Below are 21,624 nucleotides of genomic sequence, written 5' to 3'. Positions count from 1 at the left end.
AATGAATCCACTGAAATCTAACTCTTACTGCATTTCTTCTTTCAAACAGTCGGTCATGACAGTGAATTTCTCCAATTTAAAGTGTGCAGCGAACAACCTGAACCAACAGTCACTGTTATTCTTTTTCTTGTGCTTTGCTTTTAGTTTTTTCCTGCCTATTTTCGCAGTAAATACACCTGAATTCTAAAAGAAATATCTGGACCCCGTGAAGCTCGTTTCCAGTTGCGGTGGGCGCGTCCTCCTTGTCGCCATAAAAGGCGGGCAGATGATTCTCCCGGCTCACTCTGTCGTTATGAGCAGCAGAACATGATGTGGTTCCTCCTCCTGCTCGTCAGCTTCTTTGCTCACATCGAGCCCGCAAGCTTACAAGGCAAGTTTGTCTTTTTATTTCACTGCTGATGGCTGCAAACATTTCTAATGGGTTTTAAAGGGAAAAAATATAATTTTTTTTTAAATTAAAAATAATTAAATAAAAATCGAGATCTCAGTTTGAAAAACCATTTTAACTCACAGGAAATGAGAAATTAACAAGATTTCTGAGCCGTTATTTCTCTGCTAAATTAAGCAAAAATAATTAATAAAAAAAAAAATAAATAAATAAAAAAAAGGTAAAATCAAGTTTCTATTTAACATTTTGGAAGTGTTAATGGTAGAGCTGCCTGATATAGACAGACATGTTTCCTAAAAAGATCATAGATTGATAATAATAATAATAATAATAATAATGAGTCCGTTTCTGTTCACTTGAATATTACTTCAAAATGGTTTTACACCATATTTAATGGTGTAAAACCATTTGGTTGCATTTTAATTTATAAATATTTTAATAATATTCTTTAATTTGATAAAAAAGATGATTTTTCTATGATTTCTTTTCACAAGGACAATGTTCAGAGATAAATATTCATTCATAATCAGGGGTACAGGTAGCTGGAATACTTATTTAAACGCATTTAAACCCACTAAAGGAAACGATTTATGGAATAAACCATGAAAGGCGCTTCTTTCTCTTCAACTAACCTCAATATGTACGAATATCATGATGAAGACTTTCTTTTTCGATTGATCTGCATCATGGTTATACCCCAACGCCCAATGCGTGATGATTTATGTCCGTGGCGCCATAAAACAGCTTCCCTGAAGGGGGGAGTTCGTCAACAGTGCTGTGCGTGAATATTTTACAGTGGAAAAACTAGAGCCGTCCTGAAGCTACTGTGAAATGCGTGTGTGCAGGGAGGAAATTCTGATGTGGGCGCTGAGCTAACTCAGGGAGACGGGAGGAGAGCATGTTTTCTATAAGCTAAAACAATCCAAACCTCAAAAACTTCTCGTCAGACCTGGGCTTGAAAGAGGACTCAGATGCAGAGAATCCAATTAGGCAGATTTTATTAGATAATTCCAACCAATAATCAGCTATGAAAATGTAATTCTATATATGATATAAAACTTAATAAATAAAAGAGGAAAAAACAACCAAAACTATCTCTGCTAAGAGGAGGGCAATTAACTATGAACTATAAACCAAAAATCCCTCCCTAAGGAGGGAAAACAACTTCGTACTAGAAACAAAAACGACTAAATGCACTCCTAAAAACCGAAGGCTCCACACAATCTTTGAAACATTATCTAAAACAAAAAAATCACTCCTAAAGGAGGCTAAAAATGGCTATGAAAACTTAAGACTAGATTACAAAATTTACAAACAAAAATCACTCGCAAGGAGTCAAGGAATCGTGGCTTAGTATACGAACGAGCAGGTTCACTGTGACTGTGGCAGGCTCGGGTGAACGACAAAACGAAACACTCAGGCACAAGACAAAGGGAGACGCAGACTATAAGACACATGAGGGCAAATGGGAAACAGGTGGACACAATCAGGAATCAGGGAAGACGCTCCAACGGGTGACACATGAGGAAGGGCAAGTGGCCTGAAACAAGAGGAGAGTTACTCTTCAAAATAAAACAGGAAATGACAAAACATGGAGACCAGACAAAAACCCAACTTGATCTCACCGTGTGACACTTCTAACAGTTGGAGCCACTAGCAACCCCAGAGCACGGGTGGGAGCACGGAGGTGAATCCCATCGGAGATATCAGAAGGAGCTTGAGCAGGCAAAGCTCTAAAAGTAGGCACCAAAACCGTTCAATTAACCAGCAGCCAGTGTAGAGATGCCGTCTTTTATCTGTGGGAGTTAAAAGCCTCGCAGCAGAGCTCTGAACCACCTGAAGAAGGTCAAGCTCCCTCTTATTAAAACACGTAAAAAGGCTGTTACAGTACGTGTCAAATCATTTCCAATTCAACCAAAGAACACCCGTTGTGCAGGCTGTGCATAGCCACCGGTCGGCTTTCACAGTAACTAATGGACCTCAGTAACTCGTGGTGGGAAAAGACTCTGGAGCGACAGATCATCTTAAATTATTTGGATTGGTATCGGGGAAGAGTTTGGACATCTTTTGGTAGAAATTATTGTTCGCAGCTGGACCACAGCGTGAATTAGTCACACGTGGAAACACATTAATTAGGTTTAAACACACCTAGCATCCAAATGAGAGCAAATGTGTCCAAACTGTTTTGGTTTCAGAACTTTGCGTTGATCTGTGATAAATTCAATAGTTTGGAGAGAAATTAAACCCACTACTCTGTAAGCAGATAAAGGAAGGGTCATCCTACGCAGTCGAGACGACCCCTGTGAGGGGTATGTTGAAGTTTACTACAACAACAAACGGGGCTACGTGGGTGATAAATTCTGGAGCAAGGACACCGAGGAAGTGGTCTGCAGGAGCACTCACTGCGGGAGGCCGGTGGGCGACTCCAAGGACGTCTACAGGCCCACCATGGACAAAGTCTGGCTCAACGAACTCAAGTGTGTCGGGGAGGAAAAGGACCTGTGGGAGTGTCCCGGCTGGCCCGGTCCAGGCGCCAGCTTTTACCAAAAGCAAACAGTGAAAAAGATCAAATGTTCAAGTAGGTCTTTCTGCTTTTATTCCATTTGGGTGTTCTCATGCAAAGTAAGTCACGGTATTAAAAGTGAGCAGACAATCATGAAGTCCGCTGTGGTTGCCCGTCTTTTAACCAACACCAACAGACGTGTGCACATCACTCCTGTTCTTAACTCCCTCCAGTGGCTTCCTCTCCTTTATAGAACTGATTTTAAACTTTTAATGTTTGTTTTTAAAGCTCTTAACGGCCTCGCCCCATCATATTTATCTGAGCTTTTAACAGTCCTGGTAGAGCTCTGAGGTCAACAGATCAGTTTCTGCTGGAAGTGCCCAGGTCAGAATACAAACCCTGGGGTGAGCGAGCCTTTTCCCAAAGCTGCCCCCAGGCTCTGGAATAAGCTCCCCGTCCAGCTGAGTCTTATTTCTGACCTGGGCCTCTTCACATCTAGGCTAAAAACCTACTTATTTAGGATTGCTTTTAATACCCAGTAGTATGATGACACTTATCTTATTTTATTGTATTTTATTGCTTTCACTGTTCTTTTATTGTTTTTACTGATTCTTCTCTATTTATTACCTGCTGTAAAGCACTTTGGTACAGCGTAAGGATTGTCTGTAAAGGGCTGTATAAATAAAGTACATTTACATGTTATTTGATTTTGCGCTTCTAGATCAAATCAAAATGAGCCTAAATGGAGCGGGTCGTTGTGCGGGAGCCGTCCAGTACTCCACAAACGGGGAAACACCTTCAGGTTACATTTGCAGCGACAACTGGGGTAAGAACACAGTCCTGTTTCTCATAATTCTTTCTTTGTGCGAATTCACAAGAGAAATCTGGAGTAAAATCCCAAATTTACAGCCGCATACCAAATGAATGGAATTTAAAAATAACGCGAGAGGGTTACGCCTTCCCTGACAATTAAATGGGCGACATAAACGGCGAGGTCTCAGATGGTAGACGGCGACGGAGGAAACTCAGGCTGCAGCCATCAGTCCAACCTCGATTCAGAAAAGCAGACGACCCCAAAATCAGACCAATCGCCATCACAGGCCCACTGAGACGTGCAGGTCCCCTCAAAACCACCAATGCACAGCTTTTATTGAATAGAAATGCCTCACATCACAGATGAATTGAGCTTATTGTTATTATTACTAAACATTCTGTTGGCTGCACATGCATCACGCACTCAAAATGACATGTTGTGAATAAACATCACACACTGCATCTTAATGCGGGAGAGAAATGGGACCCAAGGAGAGAAAGTGACAAAAACGTTAGATTTCCACGACTCAACAGAGCCGACAGGCACATTTAAGGCTTTTTTCACTCTGAACGCCTCTGAAACTTCCCCCACGTGCAGCTTTAGCTTTGAAATATATTATATATTCGCATGTATTCAAGAAACCGTTAGTCTTTCTGAAGGTTTGGTGAATGATCAAACCATTACAAGGCGTTTAGTATCATAGGCGCCAAAAATGAAGAGATTAATAGTCATCACAATTTCCTAAATGTGACAGTTGTGTGTTGCTTTGGAAAAAATAAAAATAAAAAAAATCAGATAAATTAGATGTAAATGATCACAGAATTAAAGCTGTTACGACACCATTTTACCTCCAACAGAGCTGCCTGGTGGTAAAAAGCCCCACACCGTCGTGGGGGAATAAATACTACGACTGATGAAGCTGCAGCCAGAAAACTAAAGACTATTCCTGTCAAACGATACCATTTCAAGCTGATTTATGACCCGTCTAAGGACGGCTAAACGACATCATATGTGTTCAGCACTGCAGACGGGTGACCGCACAGACAATAACAGAGACCGTTGATTGAAGAAAACGTGCGACTAACGGCCACAACGGGTCATAAGAGATCTTAAGATGCTAAATGAAAAATTTAAAGGAAAAATAACCTGAAACATGCTCTAAATCTCTATCAATGTTTCCTCTAAAAAAAAAAAAAAAAAAAAAAAGAGACGTGATTTCACACTTTTTCCACATGTGAAGGTGTTGCATTTAAGTCACTTTCAGAGTTTTATTGTTTTTAATAAATACTGCAGGAGGGTCTAATGTCTGAAAGTTTGGAGAGGAGGCGGAAACTGGGCAACTGCATGTCGATGCAGCCAAAGTACAGAAAACTGAAATAATTGTTTGAGGCTGAATTATTTATATATTTTTTTATTCATTCATTTATTTTTTACACATTTTTATTTTCTATTCCAAGTTTTTTTTCTCCTTTTTTTCCCCGATGATATTAAATTAACACAAACACTAGAAAAAGCTCCAAGCTGCTTCACTTGTGATACATTTAAGGTCAGTTCATTCACCTCATCTGACAGCCTCGCCACACTTATTTCACAGAACTGATTCACTGCGATAATGACGGTTAAAGCCTCAAAATTACATTTCTCAAACATTTAGGAAACAACGAAGCCCAGCGGTTATGTCAGAGCCTCGGCTGTGGGGGAGTCAAAGAGACTCCAGAAGCTGGATGGATGGCTTTGAAAGATTTCCCAAGTTCGAAGAACATGTTGATAAACTGTGCAGGCATCGTTAATCCCGACAATTTGTGGCGGTGTGTAACTAAAGAAGAGAAATGCTCAAACCCTGCTTCTGTCATATGTGAAGGTAACGCACATTCTTTCTTACCTCAAAGTGCAACAAAACAAACAAATAAAAACTTTGTATTCACATTATTGAATTAATCATTTTGATCAGAGATGTTATGCAGGTGTGATGTGGACATCCTGTGTAAAGTCAAGTTTGATTTATATTAGATTTTATAGGCCGACTCTTACTACCTACTTTAGTTGGCAGATAATTGGCAGTTAATGCCATTTTTGCTACTTTAGGATCTAAATGCTTCTTCCACAACTCATCAATCGATTATTCATTCCATGTTGTAGTTGTTGGCTAAATATAATTAAACAGAGACGTATAGCTACGTTACATAAGGAAAAATAAATAAAAATAAATAAATAAATAGATAGATAAGTAAATGAACAAAATGCTTCTTTTAAACAGCTCATGAGAGAATCCAGCTCAGCGGAAACCGGGCAAATGTTTGTTCTGGGGAGCTGCAGAAGGAAATAAATGGCACCTGGACAAGTGTTTTAAGCAACGACACCAACGCATCGTGCCAGCAAATGAACTGCGGCGCCCCGACGAGCCCCAGAGGGGTGACCACAGCACAGCTGACGTGCACAGGTAATCCCGCCCACTCATATTCAATCTTAGTTTGTTTAGTCTCGTGCAGAAAATTTAAATCAAGAACTCCATCGTTTTCCTGCTTTTGCCCACAGACCAAGTTAAAATTGTTCTGACGGAGAACTGCCACGGTGAAGTCGTGGTGAACGTGAATGGTAGAAATGAGTCTGTGTGCGCCTCCACCTGGACTAACAAGGAAGCTGAGATGGTCTGCAAAGAGTTAAACTGCGGGACAGTGAGTTTTCAAGCTTCCGTGATCATAGAACGCTACATCATCATCATTATCAGTAGTGGCGGTATTTAACTTTTGACTTACAGGAGGAATGATAAGTTTTCCCTTCACATTTGATTGGTAAATACACTTCTTCCTCTGACTAAGGGATGATTAGCGAAGCATAACATCTAGAAACAGGACTCACTTTATGAAACTCTGAACTAACAGTTTGTGGCTACATTAAATGGACAGCTTTTATATTCTAGAGTTCCCGAGCCAATAAGTTCCCCTGGAACAACACCAATACCTTTGCTTAAAAATCTTGCTGGCCTGCTGTAGCCGACTGTGCCGAATAGCAGGCATTCAGACAACATTGACCACCCAAAGTTTAGCTTGAATGTGGTATCTCTGCCAACTCATCTGGTTTGCAAGCTGGAAAGAGCCTCTAGATTAATTACTGCTATAGAGTAAGACAGCTACTATAAAGTCAACAAATGGCTTTATCTGTAGATTTTCATCCAAAATACTTTTCTAAGTATTTGGTGTTGTAGTTGTCCTTTTATTAACCACTTTGCTCCATTTTCACAGCAATGAAGCAAAGATAATATCTCATTCTAATGAGATCGTACAGGACATGCATTATTAGATCAAGCTGATACTACAGCGCCCTCTGGTGGATCACAAGGCAAAATACTTCAGTCCCTTACAAAATTTTACCATTTTTAGTTTCAAAGATAAAGTTACAGCCCTAGATGTTGGTTTGTATCAATGTACTTATATATTACATTTATAAAGCTCCAGTGTAAAAAGTCAAAATGATAATAATGCAGAAAAAAAAAAAAAAGACCTTTAGATCAGTGGTCCCCAAACTTTTTCTAAAGAGGGCCGGCTCGCTCTGCATGGCTCTTTGAGAGGGCTGGAGATTTTCCATGTAAATTACAGTAAATATGCCTACTGTATAAATCAGATCCATCTTAGCTGAATTTTAGCCCATTCAATGTAGGCTTTTGTTATTATTCATATTAGGCTACTATCATGTTAAAATGATATAGCAGAATGGAAAAAGCTGAAATCACAAAAATAATAACATTAATAATGTTAGATAAAAGCCTGTTTAAGCATTTCTAAAAATCATATTTTATTCCAACATTTGTGAATTCACAATTCTATTTGGCATAACAAAACTTCCCAGTGTGAACAACAATTAAGAACAATTTAATGCCATATAAAACCATGGCTTAGAATTGTTTATCCATGAAACACCTATTACAGAACTCATTTTGCATTCCAACAGGTAGGCTAACAAATTTTGTTTACATTGTTAATCAATAAATGTAAGGCCTACATATTGCAAAACTTATTTTGCAAAAAATGAGACTAATTTACTATTACTCAGCTTATTTGACAACACAATGCATTCAAATATTTTGTAATGTATGTTTTAATAAAATCTTTAAAAAAAAAAAAAAAAAAAGCCACCAGAAGACATAAAAGTATTATTTCCCTTGAGATTAGTGCAGTACCATGAAAAGGCTGCACAACAGCGCCAAAACCTACCAGTGGCCAAAAAGGGAATTACATATGTACTTGTTATGAGTCGCCATAGAGAATGAACCGGGAGAAATAAGATGGACGGTGTTTAAGTCCGCCGCGGGAGGGTTGGAATACATTACGGACATATTTTGGGGGGCCATAAAAAATTATGTGGCGGTCCGTATCCGGCCCACGGCCCCGTAGTTTGGGGACCATTGCTTTAGAATAGATGGTTAAATTTGCTATTAATGTTATCATTAATGCATTAAGGTATAAACAGCATTTTCGTTAATTTAATCGAATGAGGAATGATTTCCTGATTATTTGCTGCATTAATCACTTAACCGTTTAGTCTATAAAAAGTCAGTTTTGTTTGACCAACAGCTGTAAATTATCACCTCTACATCATGTTATGGCAGCGCCACATGTTGGTGCTCTTCAAATGTTTTTTATGAAAGACTATTGATGAATGATTAAAGCTGTCAAATAAGTTTAGTTGAGTAATACCTTCCACTTTTACATATTGTACTTAATTATGGCATTTTTATCACTGTTCCAGTGCTTATTCTAAGCTAACTGGCTGCCAGGTAGCCTTACTAAGTATTTACTAACCCCCGTGTGTGATGTGGTGTCAACCTTAGAAAAAATATAAAAGACATTACACCAAATTATTCCTTTAAGATATTTCTTTTTTAATCTACATTTCACTTGTGTGTTTTTAGCCAGTCAACATTCTTATTTGTCAATAACATATTCAAAGTATTGTTTTCCTCTAGGTGATTATCAGTTCCAAGAGGTCAAAGGTGAAACCAGGGATAATGGACCATGTAAGATGCACAGGCCAGGAGAGCTCACTGTGGCACTGTCTGGCTAAGCATGACAAAGGATTACAATGTTCGGACAGTCCTTATGTAATGTGTTCAGGTGAGATATGGCAGCGGTCACCAGCTTTTCAGCCCATATATTTTCAGTCAGAGCTTCCAACACTTGACTCATCTCTGGTTGTTCAGGCAGCGTCGATGTGAAACTGGTGGATGGTCCTGGAAAATGTGCTGGGAGATTGGCCGTCAACTATCAAGGCCAGTGGAGAAGAGTCCAAAATAACAACTGGAAAAAAGAGTACGGAGATGCCATCTGCAAACATCTGGAGTGCGGCAGCGACAGCATAGCAGCAGATAATGAGGAATTTACTCAGGGTTCTGGAGATTTCCTGACCATGGACTGCAATCTAAACTCGAAAAACATATCCGAGTGCTTTAATATAGACCAAAACAGACCACAAGGGGACGTTAAAGCTGTGGGCATAATCTGCAAGAGTGAGTTCTGTTTTGCCATTTGACCCATTTTTCTTTATCGTTCGACATTGCCAGATATACACCGACGGTTACGGTAAAGACAGAAGAGCAAATAAGACAACGCTTGAGTTGTTGTAGCTCATTAGAGATGCACGAAACTGAATCTAAACCCAGCTCAAAGTTCTCCGGTGGAGGCTCAACTGTTGCACTCCACCCACAGTTGAATCCTTAAACTAAAAGTAAACATCTAGATCAAATGTGTCCTGATAAATATTCCAGGAACTTAACGTTAATTCATACTATCCAGCAGAACAGCATCCACAATTTTAAGTTGCAAAACTACATCTGCCCACAATGAGCTTAAGAGTTCTGCACTTTTTGAAGTGAATTATTAACAGTGGAGAGTTTTCTTGATGCATCTTTGAGCTCAGGACAAAAATAACTTAAACAATACAAATGAAATGGTTTTGCTTCTGGTTTCCTTATTGGGGTTTTCTTTACTTCTCACAGGATATCTCAGCAGAAGATGAGCTAAACCAAAAGCTTTAATGATTTAGCAGACGGTTATAAATATGGGGAGAACATGTTAAAAGGGGAAGTTTTTTTTTTTTTTCCCCTGGCATAAAATATGTTCATCTACTCACCGATAACAGTTATCCATCGTCCTCAAAGTCGCCGTCCACGTCGTCAAAGTCTGATAAATATTCGGCCATGTTGCACAAAGCTAGCAGTAGCACTTCTGTGTGAAGTTAGCCGACTGTCACAGAGCACAGAGCGAATGAGCTGTGCTGCAGCGGCGCGCGTTGATGACGTCATCCCGGTAGACGTGTGTAGAAAGCCCCCGATAACAACAACACGGCAGCTCTGAGCTAACAGTGCAATAGTACACTTTCATTCATTCATTTATTCATTAATTCGTCTTAAAGTATTGGTGAAATAAAGACAGATAACGCCTTATTTATAGGCTCTGCCGTTAGGGGTGGGCGATATGTATCGTTTGTGAAATTATTGTGAATGTTGTTTTGACGATGAGTAATTTTGCAATATGCGGCGCCAGTAGTCCTCTGTCCTTACCACGGCGCCGAGAGTACAACTTTCAGGTCCCTCCCCCAACCTCTACCAAGCCCCGAATCGCCCCCCAAACCCCTCCCCCTCTGTGGACGAGGTTGTGCACGTGAGTTCACACCAGTGTGAGCGCACGCAAGCTGGGGCAGACTCACGCTCAGCAGCGTGTGCACAAGCTGTGATTGACAGGTAGGATTCCTCCAGCCTAACTTGATTGGTTAAAAACAGCCGGGAGCGCTCGATTTTTGCAAGCATGATTACAGGCTTCAGAGGGAGCTACAGATTTCGTTATTTTTCCTAAACAGCCTATTTAATATTCTACTTCCAGAATCCCATGACAGTTCAAGCTAATATGACTAAAAAAAAGTTGCCGACCGCAGCTTTAAAGAGTCCTGTATTGTTGTTTTTCGTCACTACCTCCCCGAGTCGGGAGTGGGTAATTTGCGCGCCTGCTGCCTTCCTTGGATGTGGTAGCCGTTTCTCAGGCTCCCTCTCCGGAGGGAGAAGTAGCCTGAGAAATGGCTCGAGGTTATCTAGTCACCAAAGCGGCCGGGGCAACCCGAGAGGCACCCGCATGGGTTTTGGGTCTCATAAATGCACGCATCCCCGAAGGTCAGCGCTCGTTTTGCATGTATTAGCTCTAGAATTGCACCAGTCATCCAAATAACGGTAGAGCGATCAAAGGAACCATAACTGATTTAATGAGCCATTCAGTTTCACTGTACCGGCCGTGTGTGCTTAGACTTGCATGCTTGTGTTCATTTTATTGTGATCTTAACGCAAGTTTTAATTTTTTTGTTAAATATCGTCAAAATATCTTTATCGTGAAAATCCTAAAAAAATAGAGATTTTTTTTGCCCATATCGCCCACCCCTATCTGCCGTGTTCTCTCCCGTTATATGGATATACACTGATCTCCAGTGATCTAAATATCTTCCGAAGGACGCAGACTTTCACCAAACTGTTATCGGTGAGCAGATGAAGGTATTTTATGCCAGAAATAAGGTCCAGGTTTAAAAAAAAAAAAAAAAAAACTAACTTCTCCTTTAAATAAAATTCAGTCTGAATGAAGCTGCTGGTCTACCACAATCCTAACACCTACTGCACACCTCTTTCTTTTTTTTCCATGCAGAGCACAAAGTGGTTTTTCTGGATGGATTCTGTTCTGGGCCCGTGGGGATAGAGAGAAACGGCACAACCTATTGGCTCTCTGGGTCCAACAAAACGTGGAACAATGAGTCTGCAAACACAGTGTGTCAGCAGATGCACTGTGGGAATGTCCTCAATTATAACAATGTAAACAATACTGACGGGAAGAAAAAGATTTGGAAGGAATCTTATGAATGCTCATCTACCACAAAGTCTTTGTTCGACTGCAAAAAAATACCACGGCCATCAAACCACACTGTTGCCCATGTGACGTGTTCAGGTAATGTGAGACAAGTTCATCACTATTCTGCTGATGCGATGCTCGAATTAAGTTCCTTGTTCTTTTAACCGTTTGATTTTTGGACGGCCAAACAGGAAAAGTCAACATAACGCTCACCAAAAAATGCTGGGGAACGGTGAAGATCTGCACAGATGGACAGTGTGGACATGTGTGCGCAGACACGTGGACGACTAAGAAGTCTTCAATGCTGTGCAAAAGCCTGGGCTGTGGAGATAAAGCCCTGCCGGCCTACAAAAGTCCAAAAGGTCCATATAATATTGCATTCAAGAGTTTACACTCCACCGACCATACGACTGACCTGAGCCAGTGCAACCTGGTGAAGAACGAGGACGGGGACAACACGTGTAGTCCAGCATATGTTGTGTGTGCAGGTAATGGACTGATTTTTCTATCTATTTATTCCAAAAACAAGGGCTGTGTTCGAAACCACATACTCATCGATCAGACAGTATGCAGACGTTTACCCACAATGCATTTCGCTCCTGCCCGTGCCAAAATCAGCCGGCCTGAAGCTGTTTTCACTTAAGCTCTAAACTCTGTAAACTTTAGCAACATTTGAAACATTTTCAGGTGTGAAAGTAGTCGTTTAGATCCCCAACGTGTTGAAAACCTAACAAAATACCGGCTGTTTACAATTTTGTTCCCACGAATACGGCGCTGCTAAAGCTAGCCGCAGTGAGCAACGCACTTCCGGTTATTTTCATAAAATAAAATACCCGTTGCCTTTTATCATAGGGAAAGGCATTACGATACAATTAGTGCTTTTGTTTTGAAAGCAGGAAGTGAATCTACCCTCGTTGTAGCTAGCTTGAAACTGCCGTTTTGACAGGAAATGATGATCGGTGATGTCACATTACATTGCATCTTGGGTAGTTTGAGTACGAGTAGTAACCTCATGATGCATACCCAACATTTCGGCGAATCTAGTATGCATCCGGGAAAAAAGTCAGTATGAGTAGTAGGAGAAGTATGCGGTTTCGAACACAGCCAATATGTTTCTGTTGTCTCAGCTTGGCCAGTACTGTAAGAACTACAAGCAACCATACACAAGGTCATTTTTGTATTTTTCTTGTTTAGTTTCTATTTTAATTGAACATTCAACTGGAAAACATTTTCTCCAACAGTGCACCAGAGGTCCGTTTCACAAAGCAGGTTTGGTGAAAACTGAGTTTGTTAACCCTGAAATGAGGGAAACTGAGTTTTCCGTTTCACAAAGGGAGGTAACTCAACCCCGAGAAAGAGGGGTAAGTTAGTCTAGCCTGTTTCACAAAGAGAGGTAACTTAACCTCTCGGTCGGTTACCGTAGTAACAGACTCTCTGAACCTAACCTGGTCGGGACCAAATTTTACTCAAGAAACCTCAAGTTTCTCTCCGTCTCTGCCCTCTTTCAGCCACACACGCCATCTGATTTCCTCATTCATTCAGTCAGCAGAGCGAGTTCTTCTACTAGAAGTCCATTAGGAACAGTAGGAGGCGACTTTTTTTTTTTTTTAAATATGGCATGTCCTTTTGACAACGATCCCGTGGATGAACCCCTTAATTAACCAGATGAGGTCCTTCATCCTTTTATGAAGGTGCAGCATTATTGCACAGAGAATTAAATATTCGTAAGGAGATGGTTATCAGACTGCATCTACATAGATGTTTTAGCACTAAACTCCCTCAAATGAGCGTTTCTGGAACCGAAAACTCAGAGTTTTCTATCTCAGAGTAGATCAACTCAGAGTTTGTTGAACCTGCTTTGTGAAACAGACCCCAGGGCTGCAGGGTTTTCTCTCGCTAGAAATCCAAAAAGTAAAGCCCTCCAAGTAGATATCTGTTACTGTATAAACCCCTTAAGAGGTCCTTCATCCTTTTAAAGGTGTATCCAAAACAAGCCTTGAAATTAAAGTGTAGGGAACAATGAAAACGGAAGACTTGGTACCTTTAGGTTGTTATGAACAACTGCAGACAGCAGGCGTCTGCTGTCGCTGCAAAGGAATAAAAGATTTCTCAGTGCTTTGCATACGAGGCATTTACTGACTACAAAATACGTAAAATATTGGCCAATCACAGGCTGAGCTGGTCGAGAGTCTAGTAATAAAAAGAGTTGGTGGCTGCTGTATTTTTCCTTATTAATTTCCATTGTTTCCAAATTCATAAAGATTTCAACTATTTGATTACGTTTATATTTTTCCTCTTTTTTTGTTTTTATGAATGAGTGAAACCAAATGTGTGTATAAATTGGCTGATAATAATCCGAGCATTGGTGTACGCTCATGTCCAGAAATTGAGTTTGTTAATATTCATTCAACTCCTGCGCCTCACGTTTGTTTCTTGTTTGTTTGTCTGTTTTGTTGCAGCTAGTGTCAAGCCCAGATTTAAGGTTTCCCGAGACAAATGTTCTGGAATTGTTGAGGTAGAATATGAGGGCGAGTGGATCCCCGTGCAAATCAAAGACGGTAAAAGTCAAAACACCACCTGTAAGGAGCTGAAATGTGGAAACGCCATCAAGACTCTGGACTACGTTGGACCTCCATCGACAGTGAAAGAAGTCACAGAACTAACTTGTTCTGAAGATGCCGCTTCATTAGCAGCTTGTAACGTTGACGTTCAGAGGAGCCAAACGCAAACCAGCGCTTTAATAGGCCTCCAATGCTCCGGTCTGTGAAATCACTTCGTCTCAAACTAATTATGTCTAAATGTTTTCTTAAATTGTCCCTGCACCACCAAGCAAAAGTAATGGTTCTAGATGGCAAGATTAATCAGAACAAAATGTATTTATTCGAATATTCAAAACCACTATAGAATAGGAGATTCCAATTAAAAAAAAAAAAAAAATCCTTTATTTTGATATTGGTCAGAGGATTGGGATCGACACCAGCAACAACGTGTCTGCTAACGGTGCCTTCAGATTCTGGGTCCTACAAGCAAACTACCTCCTTACTTGAACTCCATAACAACCATTTCCACATAAAAACAAATGTCAAATTTCTATGCATCTCATGTCAAGGCACATCAAAGGTTATAGAGTTTTGTACCATTTCAGTTAAATTGTCATTTTTACCTGGTTTAACTTAACATGCACCATATGCAGCCAGAAATATGTGGCATGACACCAGCGCCTCTAACTGAAGGGCCCCGATTATGACTGCACAAAGATATCTGCCTGCGTCACTTTCACTGTCCCCAGTAAATAACTTTGGTCATTTAAAAATAAATAAATAAAAAATAAACAGACAGGCTTTTGTGCGGTCCTTCATAAACCTCCCAGGGTATAACCTTCAGACATGACATTATGCATAGGTTGACTGCTGATTAATTGAAAGTTAGCTCAATCTGGGAGGGTCCCACAACTAATTTAATCACATGAAAGATGAAGCACCCAAAAGAGTATAGTTATTTTTACTATAATAAAGCAGATCTTTGTCCACTTTACTTTCCTAAAGCAGGGCAAAGCTAAAGACCAACAACATTGCCGACACAACCAAGGGCAACCCACACCTCAGACTGTGAGACTGTGGAAGCAACATGCTTTAACATGTAGACAAGCAACTGAAAAGCACCTTTGAAGAGAGGTTGCAGAATTACATTCAAAGTACAAGTTGTTGACACAGTTTTTGTGCCAAGCTAACGGGCACTGGCTATATCCAAGTATCTAATATTAAATTAGGTATTTTCTTATCTAGCTCTGTAAAAATTAAAAACAAAAAAGCGTTTAAAAACGTGCTAATTATTGGTATTATGCACACAACACATACTCTACATCCCTGAGCTCACTTTGATAACGTTTAAAGAGTTTTAATTTACTAACGCACTCATTTGTCCCTGCTCGTCTTAGATTTGAGAAAGATGGCGTTGGAAAGCGTCTGTAAAGGAAGAGTGGTTGTTCACTCCAAGGAAAAAGTAAGCGCCATCTCCAAGCAAGGCTGGACAGAAAAAGAGGGGACGAGGCTTTGTCAGGACATCGACTGTGGCAACTTCGTGTCAATAAGTGGAAATCAGTGGAGAGAAAATGAAGATCCACCTCTCTGGAACAATGATTTCAGCTGTAAGGCCAGAGCAACAAGCATCTGGGACTGTGAAAGTAAAACGCCAACCACACATTCAAGGAATCAGACGCTCACAATTGAATGTGAAGGTAAGATTCTTCTCTGACAGATTAGCCTCAAATGATTACATTAGCACAACCAAATCAAAACTAATCATTTCTTGGTCATTAGAAGGCTTTTACATATTCACATAAACATGCAGACTTGCTGACATGATCAGAATTTGATGAACATGTTATATATTGTTATCAAACATATGAAACCTTGAGCTAGTTTATCTGCTTTAGATTAGCTAAACAAACATTTTCCATCTCAAAATCTTGCCAGATAACAACTGACTGACAATTAGTTATTGACTGAAACTACGACAGAAGTAACAAAATAATTTCCAAAGTTTGGAGTTTTACAGAAAGTACAAAACAAACAAAAAAAGAACCATTTCTTTTTTCTTTCCCTCAATATTTAATCTTTCCACTGCGATGCTTTCCTTCCTAGATCGCCCCCGTGTCTCTCTTACAGGAAACTGTCAAGGAGAAGTGAAAATAAATGATGTTAAAGTGTGCGCTGACCACTGGAACATCGAGTATGCACACATGGTTTGCCAAGAAAAGAACTGCAGCAACGCCATAGTTGAGCTCTTGCAAAGTCCACCAACTAGGAGTGAAGAGATGTACCATGTTAGGTGCGATGACCACCATTACAAACTGGGTCAATGCGAGAGAGTTAAAGGACCCTGTGCCAAAGGTTCGGTGTCCATCTCCTGTATTGGTGAGTATGTTTGCATCCTTCTCTCCAGCCAATCCTCCTGCGTGTTTAAGGAACTCCTTTTTCTTTGAAATAGTCAAGAAAATTGGTCTGAATTGGTTTTAAATCACTATTAAAAGTTAACAATTATTTCAGTTTCCTGAAAATAAAAAAAATAAAAAAATTGTGAATTCACTGTAATTCCCTTCAACTTGGACGTTTTGCTGTGTCCTGCTAGTTGTTGACACACGTTTCGAAGTTTATTTTATTTTTTTATAAATATATATATTTTTTTAAATGTGTGTGTGCAGATGTCTGTTTGTGTGTATGTGCTGGGGTGGGGCAGGGTGGGGGGCTGCTTTTAAACATGTATAGCACTTTGTGCTACACAGATTTGATTTGACAACATTTTGATCATAAAATTGATGTCACTCTTGTCAACTCTCGCTGGGAGAAGTGGTGAAACCAGGGAAGAAATGATAGCATAATACTTAAAAATGTTCTACATTTAGGTTTTTTTGTGTCCAGTAACACTTCTAAATAAATAAATGAACAAATCCACAGTTACTCCATCAAAAAAACTACAGTCAAAGTATGAACAAGCACTTCATAGAAACAGGATTTCCATTTCCTATTCCTCCGGTTCAGAAGTTTCTCTGCTCCAACACACCTGATTCAAATAACTGGGTCTCATCAGCAGCCTGTGAACAAGTTGTGCACAAATGGTGACCCATTCATTTGAGCCAGGTGTGTAGAAGCTGGGACTGAAAAACAATGCCATGATAGAAGATTTACAGAGACAGACCATGTTTTATCAATCTGCAGTTCAAAGACACCTTAAAGTTCCGAAATTAAACTTCAACACGGCCAAGATGGACCCAAATAGGTTGGCACGGTTATTTAGCTCAGATATTTAGCCAAGGAAAGTACAACCAAAAAAACAAAACAAAGACTCCCCTCAAATAAGACAAAAAGACACATTCACATAAACCAGAAGCTGTGAACACAACAGCACCAGCGTCAACAACATTGACCCAAACTTTTCCAACATGTTTCAACACACATGAAACATTCAGAACCTCACAGCAGGGCACTCAGCAGCCGGACTATTCCACTTCAGCTAAACTAAACCATTTGAGTCCTACCTTTGCTTCAGAAGAACCTGCACAGAAATCCCCCTCACACAGGTGGGTCCAACTCCAGCGGCTCCAGGATTTCCAGGACTCTCTTTAAGGAACATCCCGTTAGCAGACAGGATTCTCCGGTGTGGCGTTGCATGGAAGCAACTGCGGCTCATTTTCCTCTTTTTGAACAAAGTTCGAAATCAGCTTGAATGTTTCCACTTAGTTCCCTTTGGTCAGTGGCCTCATCTGCAACCCTTTCCATCTCTTACGAATCAATGTTCCGTGAGAAAACCGGAGTTTGTTCGCAAAATTTGAACAAATACACTGTCATCCGTCGCTGTGCTGTTTGTAATCCATGTAAAGTCATTATAATAACTTGAAGACGAGAAGATAGGACGGTTTTGGGAGGTGAAGCTCTTGGCAGCAATGCCATTAACAGGTGTGAGTCCTGGGTCAGCTGAGGATAAGCGCGTGTCGGCTCCTCCACTTTAGTCTCTTGGGAAAAACCCGGCAATTTACATTTTTTGACAATATCAAATACTTTACACTCCCAGCAACCTGTAAACTGGAGCAACATTGACGAACTATCGCATATTAAAATATAAAGATGTTAGTGCGTCGCTTGGTCGTCCGGAAATACACTAGTAACGCTTTTCATAACAGCCAATAGCAGCACACGTCTTAGGACGTTAACTCAACAAAGATTGTTATTGGTTGAAACGAATAATTAACAGCGCATTACGTTTTACCCAGAGACTCTCTGGTTTTACGCAGAGCCGTTTAAAAAGTACCGGAAGTAGTAACCGTTGGCTTTGATTCACGTTGATCTGAAATAAGGAGAAAAGAAATCTGTATAAATGCAATTTAAATTTTAAACAATAAATATATGAGAACTTAAAGTCAATTATTGAGGATTTTTTTTTCTCAAAGGAGGATAGAATTTGACTGGATGGGCTTAAGCTAACTTAGCTTAGCATAAAAACTGGTGAACCAACAAGCCAAGCAGACTAGCCAAAGTTTAAAAACTGACTCACCAGCTCCACCAAACTCCATAATAATAAGTATTTGGATTATTCATGAATAGTTAAAGGAAAATGACATGTACACATAATGTGTGTTAGCTGTTTCCTATATCTTCTGAAGCTAACAGCCTCCTGCTTTGTATGTTTCCTGAAATGTCTGATTTTTAATACAGTTTTCTCTAAATGTTTCACTATTTTCACAGAAAATGTCCAATTTAACACTACAGAAAAGTGTGGCGGTGCAATTAAAGTCAAGTATCGAAATAAATGGGAAAAAGTGTGCTCCTCGAACATCAATCTTTCCAACAAAGCAAAGGACCAAATCTGTGAAATGATTGGTTGTTCTTCAAGGAAGAACGAGGAACTTCAAACCCTGTCAGGTCCCAAGGAGGTACACCTTTATATCCACATTTTTTCATGTCCCTTTAAGCATTTGGGAAACTTTTCAGGTGCTGTGCTTTAGCACATTCACTTTAAAATAAGTTATGGAAATGTCTCAGCTTTGATCCAACATAATAGATATAGGACATTAGCTGGCAAAGCTTTCTCTGGAGGCTATGTTGCAAAAATAACTGCTGAAATAGTTATCAGAACAGCATGACTCTTGATTTCCGTACAACAAATGTTTCCTTTAGTCAGCCCTCATTTTTCAGTATCAGTCGGATTTCTCTGTTGTTTTGTGTGGTTGCATGAAAAACTGTGTATTTAATATGTTTCAATTTCATTAAGGTCTTACAATCAAGCCTGATATGCCCCCTTGATGGTAATGATGTCAGATACTGTGTCAAAGAACAGTCCTGTAACAGTCCAGAGTCTCCAGCTGCCATCTACTGCAAAGGTAACCAAACCCAAAAATACTCCCCCAAAATGTTACTTTCTTGTTTTGCACAGGAAATGGCTTTTTGTATTTTGTAATTATGACCTTATTTGATTTCATTGATTGCATGGATAAACCAGATTTATCTAATCATGTTCTCAATACAATGTATTGGTTTTCAGGCTACAAAAAACCAACACCACCACCAGGAAAAAAAACATCACCTCGTTGGGCCCTTATTATCATTGGAGTAGGAACTGTTCTCATAGTGTTGATAGTGGTTGCTGTATTTGTGCGATCCTACTTTAGAAGAGCAGGGGAAGGCAGACTGCCAAGTGAGTACATTTATTTAAACAGCTGCAATATAAATTTAGACCAATAGCTTGTTTCACTTTTAATTAATTGCACTGGAAAACTACTTTTCCCACTTACTCCAAGCATAAAATCGTCTATCGTTCATCCTTATGATATATGTTTTAAGAATGAAGGGTATGGAGAGGCTTTTCTCTTTTTTTGCCACAAGAGGGCAATCTTTCTGCATGCTGCCTCAATTCAGACTGCTTTATGCTGATCATGATTCTTTAAAAAATAAGTCCATCACTGCTTAGAAACAACCAGTACATCAGTGGATCAGTTCCGCCAACCATCAGGCCAACATCAGTGTACTGCAAGACTGTTGTCGTCATAAACTGTGCAGGTAAATTTCTGATGTCATCTTAATGTAGCGAGAATGCTGCCAGGGACAGAGGATGAGTTTGAAAGTGGAAACTATGAAGATATCATGAACAAATCAAACGAAATGGAAGACTTCAGCCGTGGCAGTAAGTTTCAGAGCTTGTTAATTTATTAATGTTATTCCCTAGTTGTGCATTATCAATGTTACTGTCATTGCGAGGTCGGTAGTTTTAAAGGGATAGTTCGCCTCTTTTGACATGAAGCTGTGTGACATCCCCTATTAGCAATATCATTTATGAACATTTTCTTACTCCCTGCTGCGTCCTGTGAGCCGAGTTCCAGCCTCGTTTTGGCGTTGATGAAGGTAGTTGGCTGGGGTTTAAAAAATAAAGCGTTTTGCTTCTCAAAACAATATGCGTTCAACAGAGTAATACATTTGCATTACAAAATCGTTCATCCAGAAAAAGTCAGACCTCACAATCGCTTGGCCCTATTTTCTCTCCCTTCGTATCACTGCCTGCTGTGTAAACCGTGCAGACCGAGCACTCCCCTGCTTCCGAGCAGCAAACACCGTAACAGGTGCAGCTGTCGGCAGGCCGCAGCACGCAGTGATATGAAGGGAGGCAAAAATAGCGCCAAGCGATTGTGAGGGCTGACTTTTTCCTGGAGAACGATTTTGTGATGCAAATGTATTACTCTTTTGAACGCATATTGTTTTGAGAAGCAAAACGCTTTATTTTTGTGGCCCCAGCCAACTAGCCGGACTACCTTCGTCAACACCAAAACGAGGCTGGAACTCGGCTCACAGGACGCAGCAGGGGGTAAGAAAATGTTCATAAATGATGTTGCTAATATGGGATGTCATACAGCTTCGTATCAAAAGAGGCGAACTATCCCTTTAAGACTCTTTGGTACTGATTTCTAATGTAGGACCAACAAAAAAACTGTTTTGTTGTTGATGTTTACGCAGGATTCAGATCAGAATCTGAATTCATAAAGGAAAGAGAAATACGTGGCAGCTCCTCTTTTAATTACGATGATGTTGACCAAGAGAATGAGGTTCTGCCCCTGACCCGTCCCGGCTTCGTTGTTGCCGGCCCAAGAAAAAACAACACGAGCGGAGGAGTCCTTAACCAAAGTGATGGAAAGTTTTGAACCAATTTCAATCAGTCTTTTTCACACTGAAATACTAACTGCCAACATCTGCAGCAACCAGACTGGCTGAAGTTTACCCGCTTTTCTCTTTAACAGATGGAGTGATGTACGAAGTGGAGGACGCACAAGACAATTACGACGACATTGACACCTGCCCTGAAACCGAAGCTGAAGTCCACGACGGGCAGAAATCCACACCTGAGATCGATCCAGCAGGACCTGAAGGCTCAGAGAAGAGAGATGAAGATTACCTTGTTCCAGGTCAGGATGGGTGAGCCACATTTGGGTGGAACTCAAACTCAAACCAAATTCAGTCGAGCAAAGTGGATGACCTCCTACTTCCATTCACCCTGA

At 40.2% G+C, this 21,624-nt stretch overlaps 1 protein-coding gene across 1 annotated transcript; it reads left to right on the top strand.

Annotated features, from left to right (window-relative positions):
* Window positions 1–282: 282 nt before the first annotated feature.
* On the top strand, window positions 283–21,391 carry LOC142390594 (scavenger receptor cysteine-rich type 1 protein M130). The gene is made up of 18 exons (XM_075476149.1): window positions 283–370; window positions 2,652–2,966; window positions 3,613–3,717; window positions 5,360–5,566; window positions 5,963–6,145; window positions 6,241–6,380; window positions 8,669–8,816; window positions 8,903–9,208; window positions 11,385–11,681; window positions 11,777–12,073; window positions 14,045–14,344; window positions 15,523–15,822; window positions 16,229–16,501; window positions 18,827–19,014; window positions 19,353–19,461; window positions 19,623–19,775; window positions 20,166–20,261; window positions 21,086–21,391. Exons 1-18 carry the CDS (start codon window positions 307–309, stop codon window positions 21,268–21,270), a joined length of 3,666 nt encoding a protein of 1,221 aa, XP_075332264.1. The 5' UTR covers window positions 283–306; the 3' UTR covers window positions 21,271–21,391.
* Window positions 21,392–21,624: the final 233 nt, after the last annotated feature.

This window comes from Odontesthes bonariensis, chromosome 10 (assembly GCF_027942865.1).
Source record: "Odontesthes bonariensis isolate fOdoBon6 chromosome 10, fOdoBon6.hap1, whole genome shotgun sequence".
Classification (NCBI taxonomy): domain Eukaryota; kingdom Metazoa; phylum Chordata; class Actinopteri; order Atheriniformes; family Atherinopsidae; genus Odontesthes; species Odontesthes bonariensis.
The sequence above is the reverse complement of the archived record's forward strand: the minus strand, read 5'-3'. Positions and strand labels throughout refer to the sequence as shown.